Source organism: Jatropha curcas, chromosome 6 (genome assembly GCF_041381405.1).
Source record: "Jatropha curcas cultivar XTBG-Jc1 chromosome 6, XTBG_Jcur_1.0, whole genome shotgun sequence".
NCBI classification, from domain to species: Eukaryota; Viridiplantae; Streptophyta; class Magnoliopsida; order Malpighiales; family Euphorbiaceae; genus Jatropha; species Jatropha curcas.
Genome location: NC_143156.1, coordinates 435,642 through 449,808, shown reverse-complemented (window position 1 = coordinate 449,808; position 14,167 = coordinate 435,642). Strand labels below are relative to the sequence as shown.

The 14,167-nt window shown below is 34.0% G+C and overlaps 4 protein-coding genes and 1 pseudogene across 4 annotated transcripts; 4 read left to right on the top strand and 1 right to left on the bottom strand.

Moving 5' to 3' along the window:
• Positions 1–1,049: 1,049 nt before the first annotated feature.
• Positions 1,050–2,622, bottom strand: LOC105628686 (malonyl-coenzyme:anthocyanin 5-O-glucoside-6'''-O-malonyltransferase). Its single transcript, XM_012210152.4, has one exon. It carries the CDS (start codon positions 2,560–2,562, stop codon positions 1,096–1,098), a length of 1,467 nt encoding a protein of 488 aa, XP_012065542.2. The 5' UTR covers positions 2,563–2,622; the 3' UTR covers positions 1,050–1,095.
• An 880-nt stretch (positions 2,623–3,502) lies between these two features.
• Positions 3,503–4,845, top strand: LOC149495176 (uncharacterized). The gene has a single exon (XM_089723134.1). The coding sequence runs from the start codon at positions 3,582–3,584 to the stop codon at positions 3,780–3,782; it is 201 nt and encodes a 66-aa protein (XP_089579260.1). The 5' UTR covers positions 3,503–3,581; the 3' UTR covers positions 3,783–4,845.
• A 437-nt stretch (positions 4,846–5,282) lies between these two features.
• Positions 5,283–7,467, top strand: LOC149495175 (uncharacterized). The gene has a single exon (XM_089722422.1). It carries the CDS (start codon positions 6,428–6,430, stop codon positions 7,373–7,375), a length of 948 nt encoding a protein of 315 aa, XP_089578548.1. The 5' UTR covers positions 5,283–6,427; the 3' UTR covers positions 7,376–7,467.
• A 1,120-nt stretch (positions 7,468–8,587) lies between these two features.
• LOC149495174 (uncharacterized) lies at positions 8,588–9,772 on the top strand (annotated as a pseudogene).
• A 521-nt stretch (positions 9,773–10,293) lies between these two features.
• On the top strand, positions 10,294–13,090 carry LOC110008895 (uncharacterized). Its single transcript, XM_020677145.3, has 2 exons — positions 10,294–11,628; positions 11,775–13,090. Exons 1-2 carry the CDS (start codon positions 10,659–10,661, stop codon positions 11,819–11,821), a joined length of 1,017 nt encoding a protein of 338 aa, XP_020532804.1. The 5' UTR covers positions 10,294–10,658; the 3' UTR covers positions 11,822–13,090.
• Positions 13,091–14,167: the final 1,077 nt, after the last annotated feature.

The window sequence follows — 14,167 nt, the reverse complement described above, 5'->3', positions numbered from 1 at the left end:
CATATATGTATAAACAATCAAAAACCCATATTTATAAATAAGAATGTCAGATCTCTGAGCAAAAATGGAATCATCTTTAGTGCTTCAAAAGAGCAAACACAGAGAAGAGCAGAGAAGAGCAAATCACAGCTCCAGGCATTCCCAGAGAGTAAGCTGCACTAGCAGGAGGTGGTGCTGGAGCCAAATCTTGAGCTGAAACAGAAGTAGCAGCAGCAAGAACTGCTACCAAGAAAACAACAGCCAAGGAATTGAATGTAGAAGAAGCCATTATAACAAGATTATATGAAAGAAAGACTATCAAGAAAGTACAGAAATGTTAGATTTTCTTGAAAATGAGAAGTGATGAAATGGGGAGAGACCTAAGAGGGTATATATAGCTAAAGAAACCGTGTAGGCCACCAAAGAACGTGGACAGCTGGGTGGCAAAGAAGAAAGAAACGTAAAAAAATTAAATTAAAATAAAATAAAAGAACAGATCAAGTCCAGCAAGAAAACGGCTGGTTGATTTAAAAATATGGACGTTACCAGGCAGGTGTCAATGTTTAACTTTTTCCTATTACGGAATGCGACCGTTAACCCACTCTGCTCCTACTGGTTCAACTTCAACCTCAAGACTTTTTCCAATCTCTGCTTGCTTCGTTACGGTCAACGAAATTATTGGGCTTCATTCAAGAATGGGCCTTCACCCATTAAATATTGGGCCACCTATTCAGGAAGTTTCCATGTCTCCATCAATGTCTATCCTGTGGCCTGTTATGGGTATAGATTAGTAATTTATACTTGAAATTAGTAATTATATATGGAGATTTTAATATATTATAGTATGCAAGTATCTAATGCTAAAAAAAAAAAAAAAAAAAAAATTATAGTTATTATATTTTTCAATTTAATTTTTTTTTACTATAAACAAAATCACATGATTGTATTCAAGAAATTTAGGAATTGAATATTGTACACTTGAAAGGGAGAAAAAAAAAATAAAATAATTGAAAGCTCTTTTGTTAATTTTAATTTCATAATATTAAAAAAAAAAAAAAGAGTCTAATATATGATCAAATCAAATACTATTAACTAGGTTACATTACGTTACGTCTATTACAATTCGCTGAATATCATCTTCAAGTTTCCGACAAAGAGTGAACTAAAAACTTCCATTTGAGGCCTACTGAGAGCTAATCCAACTTCAATTCCACCCTTTACATCTCTACTCTCAATCAGTGAAATGGCTCTGTTACTATCAATTGAAATGTCCTCTATTTTCTTTGGCCTTCCCCATCCAAAATCTGTTTCATAAAGATCCAATTTTGGTGACCCGGAAATCAATAAATGGACCTCCGACCCAAATAACACCTCCCAATCCGAAATCCAATTTTCTGCTCCATAAAGAAATTCTTTATCCAACTTTCTTATCATGTTTCCAATCACATTTGCAGCAACAACAATCCCATCTTTTCCCATTAATTCACCCCTAATTGCCATTGGCCGACCAAACCCTACACAATTGCCAAAATAAGTGGCGGGTACCGGATAGTCCAATCGGGTTAAACCACCGACAATAAACCCCAAGTAATTCGGATCCTCACTTGAATAGTGGTAATTTTCTCCTTGAACTATTTGAGTTTGGGTTTTAACTAAACAAACCCATATAAAAGAACAAGTTAATACATATGGAGATAAATGTATAGGTATTGGCTGATTCTTTTTCTTGCATTTGCCAATTATCCATTTCTTGATCCTTTCCATATCTGAAGGACTCACAAGAAAAGTTTCTCTAACCATGTTTGACAAATCTACGTGGGTTTTTGCAGTACCTATAATCACTTCGTGAGAAGATTTTCTCTTCCATAATTCTTTCAAGAAAATCTCCTCAAGCCCATCTGTGTCTTTTATCACTGACCTGTCAAAAGAAGGAAAGGAATCGGTCAAGAAACTAGAATTTGCGCATAATGAGGCCCATGCCTTGATGAAATTGTTGAATGTCCTCCCATCAGCTGCCACGTGTTGATAAGCAAGCCCAAGACAGAATCCCATTTGGGAAAAGATAGTAACTTTCACTGCAAATAAATGAATTAATACTGGTTCTGAGCTAGTAATAGCTAAATCAGGCACAAGAGGGTAAAATTCATGAACATCTCTTGCATGATTACTAACAAAGTAGCTGAAATCACCACTAGATTCTTGAATGGTGAATGAGACATAATCACCTGCATTGTAAAGAATCTTGGGTTTCTTGGAATCACAAGAAGAAAGAACAAGATTTCCAAGAAAAGGAAAGAAATGCTTGAGAGCTAAGGAGAGAGAGAGTTTGAGGTTAGGGAGAGCAAAGGAGAGAAAATGAGAGGTGGAGTGAGGGTATTCGTAAAAGAAGAGAGGTTGGCTTGGAGAGAAAAAAAGCCAAGGTATGTCAAAAAAAGTCAGAGGCAGTGTTGTTGATGGAGCTGAATTGGGTGGTGGAGAAACTTTCCAATTCTCTAGAACTTTGATCATGGAGGATTTTGCCATGAGAGTGGGAGAAAGAATTAGTGGTTGATTGATTAGACAAGAAAGAAATATATTTGTCATGGTTATGAAATTTGATGCATCATGTGAAATGCGTGTTTGTATTGTCGGGTGGTCCAAATCTGGAAAAAGATGTCTTCTTTTGTATTTGTGGTGTACATATTACTGTATATTCAGACTTTTCTTTTATGAAATGTCCATTATTTAAAGCTTTCAACTCTGCTTTACTTTCTTAAATTTTGTCTCTCCTAATAATTCTTAATATCTTATCTTTAGTTATCAATTTTATGATTTTTTGCAAATACACTTAATTCAAATAATTACAAGGAAATAATTAATAGATATTTTTGTTCTTTCAAATTATGGATAACATTTTTTATTCACATGTTTTGCGGTTAACAGGTTAACTACTCATAACTGAATACAACGGTTTATTACTAACGGGTTGAAATTTGACGGTAGAAAATACATTCTTTGTTAATACAAATATTACTATTTCTACATTGTAGCTTTGTCCCATGGAGATCGTTTCTTCTTGGAGATTATGGAACACCATAATGATAAAATTACTTTATTTACGAATAGATTTTAATTTCTTTGAGAGGAATTTATAAAAAGATTTTATTAATAAATTCATTTATAAATATACTATTTGGAAGTATTAAAAAGATTATATTGTAATTTAATTCAAAATATTTACCTATAATATAAAATATTTATTTGTCATTTCTTTTGACCAATAACTCTCCCACGACTCGGTCAAAGACGATGGAAAACTTCACAAATAAAACCCTATTTTAGAAGTCAAAAATCATTACAGCAGCTAGTTAATTATTAATTAATCAAACGACAAAAATATATGAAAACTAAATATATTACCTTTTAACCTAAAAATAGAAAAAAGGAAAAAAAAGAAAAAGACCCATAATGTACGGAACAAATACTCATATATATATATCCTACCATGCAGCCATTACTTTTCAGGCTTCCATTAAAATCTGTATTCAAAGGAAAGGCAGATTCAGCAAAACGTTTCGATAAATTATTTTGGAGCTATTTGCTGTTCTCTGCCTAATCCAAAAATGGAAATGAAGAAGAAGATTGCCTGTGCTGTCTTCTTTGCTGTTGCCTCCATGAGTGCAGTGATGGCTGATATTGAGGAGCCAGCTGCTTCGCCGGCAGCTGCCAATCCACCAGCAAGCGCTGCCGTTGCTAGCTTGCCGGTTCTTGGATCGTTGCTCGGTGCCTTCCTTGCCTCTTTCATTGCACTCTACCTTCAATAAGTTGTAAAATAAAAAAAAAAAAAAAGAAAAAGAAAAAAGAAAAAGAAAGACAAAAGAGAAGGAGAGTTAAAAAAGAAAGCTTCTTGAAAAAGAAAAAAGAAAAAAGAAAGCATTCACTATATACCTTCTATTTTTATTTTATTTTAAATTGTTAATTCTGGGAGATTAAACTCTTTTCTTCTCATTTGTATGTTTCAAATGTTCTACAAAGAAATAAGACAACCTTAATTGTTTTTGAGGTTAATAGTTAGCTTTATATATATATATATATATATATATATATATAACATTTAAATGCGTGTCCTTTGATATAAATTTCTGAAAGGGCTCCAGGTATGGGCCAATCCATTGGTGCAGAAGATATATATGCTTTTTCCCTCTTTAGGTTAAAGTCTTACGGTCAAGAAAACAAGAAACCTCTTATCCTCATTTCTTAACCCAAATATTTCTTTTATACATTTATAGCAAAACGTGGCAAAACTGGCTCTGTGGATGAATGACAATCTGCAACCCCGTGAACAAATTTTAGCAGCACATGTGAACACTGGGAGAAGCAAGGAGACCCAAATCCATAATTCAAGATTTTCAGTAAAAATTGCAAGGTCTATTCCTTTGGTTACCTAAAAACCTACATTATTGACATTGACAATATCTTGGATACGGCTTTTATGATGCAATGTGTCTCTTGTTGCTTGTAATGGCGGGTTTTTGAGTGGCTGTTCTTGCTAATGAGGTAGAGTTGGCTCCTTCACCTGCAATGGCTGCTGGATGAGCTTTTGCTTGTTCAGCTTCTGGTTTTGGAGCTCTTTCTTCTTGTTCATGTGTGTGGGATTTCTATGCATCAATAACTACTAGGCTACTGTGTTATTTCCTCGTGTAATTATTTAGGAAATTGCTTTTATTTAATTGTCTATTAGTTAGTGTTTCTTACCAATTCACTGGTGAAATATTTTGTCGGAGTTGATCATAACATGTAATGCTATCTAACTAAATGAACTTATAACAGTATTTCGTGATTATGTAGTTACGTTTTAATTTAAAATTTAAGATGGATTTGCAAGAACTTATTTCAATTTTCAAAGATATTTTATAATACGAAAATTGATGATTCATTATATTATGCTAAAGACTTAAAAGTCTTATTGATATAACCATGAGTCTAGATACTATGAATTTCTAAGGGCATGGGCAATAGCCCGCTTAATTTTACCCACCGATCTCCAATTTAGGGACAATCACTTTAAAATTCCACATTTTAAAATTGTATTTTAAAACTCACTAAATTTTAGTGTTTGTAACCCAAAATTGACTCAATTGAATTTTTAGTGAAAACGTACCGGAAATATAACAGAATATTATTATGGGACCCGCATTTTTTCAAGTGGCATTTCAAGTGGCATCTGACATGGTAAAAAAACCTCCAACTCAGCTAAATCAACGGATTATACAGACATATATATAACTTTCATATTTTATCCTTAAAAACACTCAAATCTCTCATCTCCTCTCTCTCCACCCAACGCCATCACCACCACTTCCTTCTCTCTCTCTTCACCCAACCATATCCACTGGAAATCAAAATCCAAAATCACCACCGCCTCCTTCTCTCTCTTCGCCCAACAATATCCATTGAAAATCAAAATGCAAAATCACCACCACGTCCATCTCTGTCTTCACCCAAACATATCCACCTCCTTCTCTCTCTTAACCCAAACGTGCCAACCTCCTCTCTCTTCACCTAACCATATCCACTGAAATCAAATTAACAAAATGGGTTTGGGTTTTCTATAAAAAAAAAAAAAAGAAATAGATTGAAAATATATAGGTACCTATGGTAAGGAGCGTTTGCTATCTGATAAATCAATGGAAAAAGAAAGAAAATTTTAGAATTTTGTCAAAAGAAAAAGAAAATGAGGTTTTTGGAAAATGGAGAAAATTTTTTATCACAGTAGCGTATATGCTTCTCCAAGTAGCTTCTTGATATTACCTTTGGTCTGGTTTGGCAAAGTTCTAATCCTCGACAATGATTATGTTAAACGAAGCAAGAAAGGGAAGCGAGGGTGTTTGATGAACTCATGTTGAAACTAACAACATGAGTTCATCAAACACCCTCGATTCCCTTAAACGAATCTTCAACGACAATTTTAGATGCAATCTTGTTGCTGCAGGAAGACAATAACTAGGCCCGTTAATGGATCTCCCCGACCCGCGTTGAGCTTGGGTATTTTTTTTTTTTAGCATGATCTGATTTGGGCAACTGTTTCTTTTGAGAAAAAACGGGGGTTGAAGGAGGCATGGTGGCAATGGCGTTGGATGAAGAGAGAGAAAGGGATGGGAGATTTGGGTGTTTTTAAGGATAAAATATGAAATTTGTATATGTGTCTATCTAGAATCCACTGATGCAGCTGAGTTAGAATTTTGGCCGGATACTTATCCGAATCACTTTTGTGTTACAAACACCAAAACTCAAAAGTTTTAAAATACAATTGTAAGATGCGGAACATTAGTAATTACCCTTTAAACCGAGGGACCGTATGTGAAATTAAGCCTGCAATAGCCCTAACATCACTCATAAGAAAGAGTATTTATCCTTGCATATAAAGCATGAACCCTAATTCATTCTTTATTCTTCCTTTGTGCCTCACATGGCTTCTACTATGGTAACCCGTAGACTTTCCTCTCAACACCTAAAATCTTCTTATTCTTACCATATTTCCTCTTGCTTTGCTACTAATAACACTAAATTTGAATCCTTTGCCCATGGCCCTAGCTGCATTTTCACTCAACAAAACCCCAATTTTCATTTCTGGAGATTTACTTCAGCCCCTCCTAATCACATCGCCATTTCTGAATCCCAAGCTCCAACACAGCCAAAACCCACAAATTTCAATCACATTTTTCTTCAGTCGTACTCGAGTTTTGCTACAAAGTCCAAAAACCAAAACTTTATTAGTTTAACAACAGAAAAGCCCAGACTTTTTCCATCAACAACATTTTATAGAGAGAAATCTCAAATCTCTGATTTGAAGCTAAAGGAGATAACCTCAACAGATACCCTTTTAAAGAATCCAAAACCCAGAAATTTCTCAAGTTCATCTTCTGATCGGGACAGAAAGTTATCAGCTTTGGCAAATGAGTGCATGGAGGAAACAAGAAAGATGATGAATCTTTCATATGAGCTTAGCAAAGAGGTAGTTCCAGTTGTCATTATTCTACTTGGGCTTGGATGTTTAATTTCTTATTCCATCAAAGGAAGTCCACTAGAGAATTACAAAATTGTATCATTGATTCAAAATGTTTGGGATTTAACAGCATATATTAGTTTTTGGACTATCGGTTCACTTGTCCTTATTATGAGGTATCGTTACAACTTCTTGAAGTGTATGGAGGAGGAAATCAAGCGGATAAAAGAGAAAGGCGACTTAGACGGCTTAAAGATGCTCACTTTTTGGCTACAAATGGATAAAAGAACGAATGCCCAGTTTGCGAGGGCTCTTAATAGTAGAGATTTTGTCTGGATTGGTATGCGTTGTTTAGCTCGGATTGTGCTTTTGTCTTGTGTTGTTGGTGCATTTAAATATGTTTTGTCTTAATGTTGAAATTGGGTCAGTTTGTTTAAGTTATGGTAAGTTAAGTTGTACTTCTTTCAGTTGATAGTGCTTATTTAGTTACTTGATTTTCGTAATTACTTTTGATTTTGCATGGATTTGCTCAAGACTGACATAGATTATGGTTATACCACTGTTTCTCAAACATCATAAACATAACTTGACATAGCCAGCCATTGATTTGCAAATTGCCATTCAATACATTATCTTTTTAATCTATCAGAAAATATTTTGACAGGGATATTAGGTTTCTTGATCGCCACTTTCCTTTAAAGAAACATATACGAGAGAGTAGACAAGATTTTTCCAGGAGAAAGTACTCTAATCTCTGAGCCATTTACCCTCACAACTTTTGACACAAGAAATGGTAGTTGAGAGGATGATAGATCACAAATTTGGCGTGATGAATTGGTACATTAGGATGGTAGGAGTGGGTTACAACCCTTGGCAGTAAAATGGATCAACTTGGTAAATGATGATCAAAGGGTTTTTTTTTTTTTTTTTTTTTTTTTTTTTTTAAATGAAAAAATTGATTGAGGGATTTCTTGAAAATTAAAAAGTCCTTAATATCTCTAATCACTTGAACTATTTTCTTGCCATCACAAAAAATAAAAATAAATAAATAACCACATTTAAATGTAAATGAGCCAAACCGACTCGTGAGCTGTTCCAGCTCAAATCAAATAAAGTTTAAAAAAGTTCGATTAAAATCAATATTTATTAGAATAAAAAAATGCTAAAATAAAGTCAAGTCCAAAAGATTAATCTTGGATATTCATATTGATAGAGAATCATTACTTATTATAACAATTTATCTACTACTTGCATAGGACACTTTGAAAATCATTGGGATCGGATCAAACTAATTTTAATACGACTTATTATATTGCCATCATCTTCTCAAAAACCTATTCCTTTCCTTTTTTTTTTCAATACTTTTATGTACAATTTCAATTAAAAATACAAATTCCAATAAATTATATTTAATCATTTTGTTTCATAGATAATTTTTTGAATTTGATAAAAAGTTTTGACATTTCAATCATTTTTGTTTCATATACAAATTACATGGTCCAATGGGAAAGACATTATGAGAAAACAAGAGGAAAAACTAAGGATGACTAATTGTTTAGAATTTAGAACTTTGTTTTAATATGAATAGAAGGGCCAAAAATACTATCGACCTCACTTGTAAGCCATAAACTTAAACCTTGTATATAAACCCTAATTTTCTCGTATTTATTTTCTTTTCAGTAAGAACACGCTATGGTGAGACTTTCCTCTAAACTCTTGAAATCCTTTTATTCTTCTTGTATTTCCTCTCATTTTCTTGGCAAAAACACCAAATTTGGATCCTTCTCTCTTTACTCCAGTTCCATTTTTACTCAACAAACGGAACCTGTATACCTCAATCTTTATTTGTCCAGATTTACTTCATCCTTTCCTGATCAGATCTACATTTTTGAACCCCAAGCTATAAAACAGCCAAAACCCACAAATTTCAACCACAATTTGCTTCAATCCTACTTAAATTTTGCTACAAAATCCAAAAACCATGGCTTTATTACATCAACAATAGAAAAGCCCAGATTTTTTTCATCGTCAATATTTGATAGAGAGAAGTCCCGAACCCTTGATTTGAAGCTAAAGAAGATAACTTTACCAAATACCTGTTAAAGAAGCAAAAACCCAGAAAATTTTCAAGCTCAGATTCATCTTCTGATCCTGAAAAAGGAGAACTACCAGGTTTGGCCAATGAGACCGGAGAGGAATTAAAAAAGCTGATCAAGAACGTACATTGTCTTTGCAAAGTTGCGGCTCTATTTGGAGTTATTCAACTTGGGCTTCAAGCTTTTATTTCTGATATTACTACAGGAAGTCCAATATCAGCAGTATTAATTCTAAATGTTTTGGGTTTTGGGATTACTTCTACAATTGTGTTTTTGTTGAGGCAATGTTTGAAACTAATGTGCTTCTTTAAGACCAGAGAGGCCTTAGAAAAGATGAAGAATGTATATGGTCTTGGCAGAGTAAAAGTGATAATGGCAATTGTTCAAGTTGGGGTTGCAGCTTGGATTTGTTACACTAAAGGAAATCCAATATCAGAGGGATTAATTCCAGATTTTGTGGGTGTTGGGATTGCTTATGGATTTCCATTTTTGTTCAGCCAATGTTTGGAACTAATGAACTCCTTTGAGCAAGGCAGGTTTCCTCGTACCCTGCGAGATGCTAAAAGGTTGAATGTCTTCTTCGCAGGCATTCGCAGTCTTTGTTTCTTGTGTTTGACTGGATTATTGTTTTTGCTATGAAGATGATTCTTCTTTTCTCTACTATTTTTCAGTGTTAGTTTTAATACAATTCCAATAATAAACCTATATTTTGTTTTAATTTTAAAAATTGAAAGTCGTTATTTTTCTTTTGAAAAATAATTTCATATTATAAGATCAATTACAATAAGATAATGAACCAAATAAATTCTATCCAACTAGATAAGCTTGTACAGAAGTTTAGTGACCGGCTATGTATTTGCATTTTAATGTAAGATGTAAAATAGATGGATCAAAATGGATCCGCAACAACTTAGTTCAAAACTCAAAAATACCTTTTAACCTAAAAATTGATAATCCATTACATAATGCTAAGGACTTAAAAAACCTATCGGCATAACCCTAAGTTTATACTATAATTTCAGACTCTTGTTTTCATCATCCAGGAATTTTTCAAGCTTTGATTCATCTTCTTTTCCTGAAAAACCAAAAATCCAAGGAATATCCCCAATGTCAAGCATCAAGCTTTGGGCAATGAGACTTCAAGCTTAGATTCATCTTCAGATACTGAACAACCCCAAAGTCCAATTGAAGATCCAAGCAACATCTCCAATATTAAGCAACATGAAATAGAGGAATCCACTGTAGAAAGACACCCATCAGCTTTGGCCAATGAGGCAAGCAAGGAACTCGAAAAGTTGAAGAAGATCTTTATTTCTTCGGGAAAAGGAACTAAAATGATAGAGATGGCATGGCATTAATGCAAAAGAATCCTATCTAACTTCAAATGAAGCTCTTAATCAACTTTTGGTAGCATAGCAAATAGGTACAGGTTAGTAGGGTGACGGGTCACAATCTTTGGCAGCAAATTGGCAGTTGAGCAGGACAATAGTAGCAGTGTAAAACACAACATAAGAATGACTCTTACCCTTGACCCTTGTATATAAAGTATAAACCCTAATTCAATCTTTATTTCTCCTCTTAATTAGAAGGCACAGCTTATGGCTTCTATTATGATTTGCCGTAGACTTTCTTATAAGTTCTTGAAATCCTCTTATTTTTCCTATATTTCCTCCGTTTCTGCCGCTGAAAACTCCAAATTTGAATCCTTTGCTCATGACTTCTCCATTTTCGCTCACCAAGCAAAACCGGTAAACCACAATTTTCACTTCTCCATATCTACTTCAACCCCTCCCAATCACATCTCCTTTTTTGAATCCCAAGGTCTAACACAGCCAAAACCCACAACTTCCAATAACATTTTTCTTCAACCGTACTCAAGTTTTGCTACAAAATCCAAAAACCATAACTTTATTAGGTCAACAGCAGAAAAGCCAAGACTTTTTCCATCAACAACATTTTATAGAGAGAAATCCCGAGTCTCTGATTTGAAGCTAAAGGAGATAACTTTGACAAACGCCCTGTTAAAGAATCAAAATCCCAGAAACTTTTCAACCTCAGATTCATCTTCTGATACTGAAATCCCCCAAAATCCAACTGAAGATCCAAGCAAGAACCTCAATTTCAAGCACAAAGAAATTGAGGGAACCACCGTTGAAAGACAAATATCTGCTTTGGCCAATGAGAACAGAAAGGAATTGGAAAAGATCAAGAAGAACGTATATGGTTTTATCAAACTTGTAGCTTCAATTGTAATTGTTCTACTTGGGCTTGGGAACTGGATTTATTATATTCTCGAAGGAAGTTTGACGGAGGTATCAATTCAACTTTTCAATGGAAATCCAATACAGGCATCAATGCAAAATATTTGGGTTGTTGCAAACGTTTTGGGTTTTGGGTTTCTTTCTGCACTTGGTATTCATTCGAAGAACTGGATCTATTCCTTTAAGAAGGTGGAGAAGCAATTCAAGATGATAGAAGAGCACGGCAGCTTGGAGATTCTTATCGGTTTGTGGCGATCTGTAAAAGAATTTAATCTCCGCGTTGTGAGGGCTCGCAGTGTCTTTATAGGTACTGTAGGTTTGTTTGTTGGATTTGTTGCTATCACTATGAATCTTTCTTCTTCCTAATGTTCAATTTGTTTCTTTTATGATAAATTAACCAGAACTACTTTTTTTTTTTCTAATTTGTTTCCTAATTTCTCAAACAATGGCCAGTAATGGGACAACAAAATGAGCATCATTTAAGAAAAAGTAAGAGCTAATGAGCCAGACAAGGGGAAGGAAAAGGCAGGTTTGAAATCAATTGAATTGAAACCAATTTCTTATAAGTAAAATAGCAAGCTCAATTTAAGGATAATGGAGAGTTAATTGAAATATAATGTTCAATTATGAAATTATGTTAAATTTCATAGAATTAAATACATGACCAGCAAATTATATATTTTTATTTCTACCAAACCTGAAATTTAAAATAAAGTTTATAATATTTTGCGCAGTTTTTTTAAATCGGTAATAGCAGAGGATAAAGTGGATTTTATATTATTTATAAGTTGTCCTATACATTTAGTACTTTAATCATAACCTTAGTGCTGTAACAAAATACGACAACCCTCAAGAGAGCATACCTCCTGTGCCAATACATGGGCAGCTCGATTAGCTTGTATAGGACCTCAACCAAACTCAGACATATCATCAACTGATAAGCAAAGAGCATCACAGACTTCTTTGCATCAACCTCCAAAATAATAGGACCAAGATGAACCTGCTTGAGCCAGAAATTCTGTGAGGAAGCATTAGATACTAATCACAAAATCTACCTTGCAATTGGTAGTTTAGTAAGATGATAAAAGTAAGTCACAACTTTGACAGCAAATAGATAGATCACTGAGAAGGTAGGTCACAACTTTTCCCAGTAGATAAGTAGTTTGGATAGAGTGGTAAGAGTAAGTCACAACTTTTAGGCGAATAGAAAAATTATAAATTTATTTATATAAACTTCTGGTTAAATCACGAATATTTTATGAATCTTTGACAAATTTATTATGTCATTATGTGTTTCCACTCATTATTAGTAACCATGGCAATTAGACTTTTTTTTTTTTTTTCTAACTCTCGATATCCTCTTAGTCTTCTTATATTTCCTTTCAATTTGACACCGAAACCACCAAATTTGAATCATTTGTTCATGGCTCATCCGTTTACACTCACCAAATTAAACCTGTAAACCACAATAAGTTTGATTTCTCCATATTTACTTTACCCCTCCCAATCACATCTCCAATTTTGATTCCCAAGCTCTAGATCCAAAAACCACAAATTTCAATCATAATTTTGTTCAGTCGTACTCAAGTTTTGCTACAAAAACTACAACTTTATTAGATCAACAGTAGAAAAGCACAAATATTTTTATCATCAAAGTTTGCCAGAGAGAAATCCCAAATCCCTGATTTGAAGATAAAGGAGATAACTTTAACAAGTACCCTTTTAAAGAATCAAAAACCCAGAAATTTTTCAAGCTCAGATTCATCTCCTGATCCTGAAAACCCCCAAAATCCAGTCAGGATCCTCAATTTGAAGCACCAAGAAACAGAGGAACCCACTTTATAAGCTTTGGCCAATGGGACGAGAGTGGAATTAAGAAATTGGATGAAGAACATGCAAGGTGCTCACAAAGTTAACACATCAAATGTATTGATATGATTATGCTTGGAAATTTGATTTTCTATTATAGCAATGTTTTTTATGCTATTATAAGCGTTTTGGGTTATGGCACTATTTCTGCTTTCGTTAATTGGTGGAGAAGATGTGCTTCTTACTACTTTACGATGATGGAGGAGCAAGGCAGATTAGAGGTTCTTATTCATATCCTGCAAAAGCTTAGGAATTTTAATGAAGTCACATTTGTAAGAGAACGTAATGCTCTTCTGTTGCGTATTATAAGTTTGGCAGGATCGTTTTGTGTTTTTCTCATGTGTTTTTTCTTCTTTTCAGAACTTCCATAATGTTCTGTCTTAATGTTTTAATACAATTACAGTAACATGTTGTATTGTATTGTTTTTAGTAAATCAAAATCAAATCAATCGACAGAAATCCAGTATTACATCAACAATAGAAAAGCCCAGACTTTTTTTCATAGTCAATATTTGATAGAGAGAAGTCCTGTATCCTCGATTTGGAGCTAAAGAAGATAACTTTACCGAATACCCTGTTAAAGAGGCAAAAACCCAGAAAATTTTCAAGCTCAGATACATCTGCTGATCCTGAAAAAAAGAGACCTATCAGCTTTGGCCAATGAGACCAGGGAGCAAATAGAAAAGATGATGAAGAACGCATGTGGTATTTGCAAAGTTGCAGCTCGAATTGGATTTGTTCAACTTAGGCTTCAAGCTTTTATTTCTGATATTAGCACAAGAGATCCAATCAGTGGTATCAATTCCTAATAAATTGGGCTTTTGGGATTATCTATACCTGTTCCTTTTTTTGAGGCAACATTCGGAGTAAGCTACTTAGCTTGGATAGGACATTTAATCCCCGTGGCTATTTCTGATTCTAGGAGCGATTACGTTAAATGGAATAGAATTCGGTCGTACGAAGCGGAAGGCCAAAAA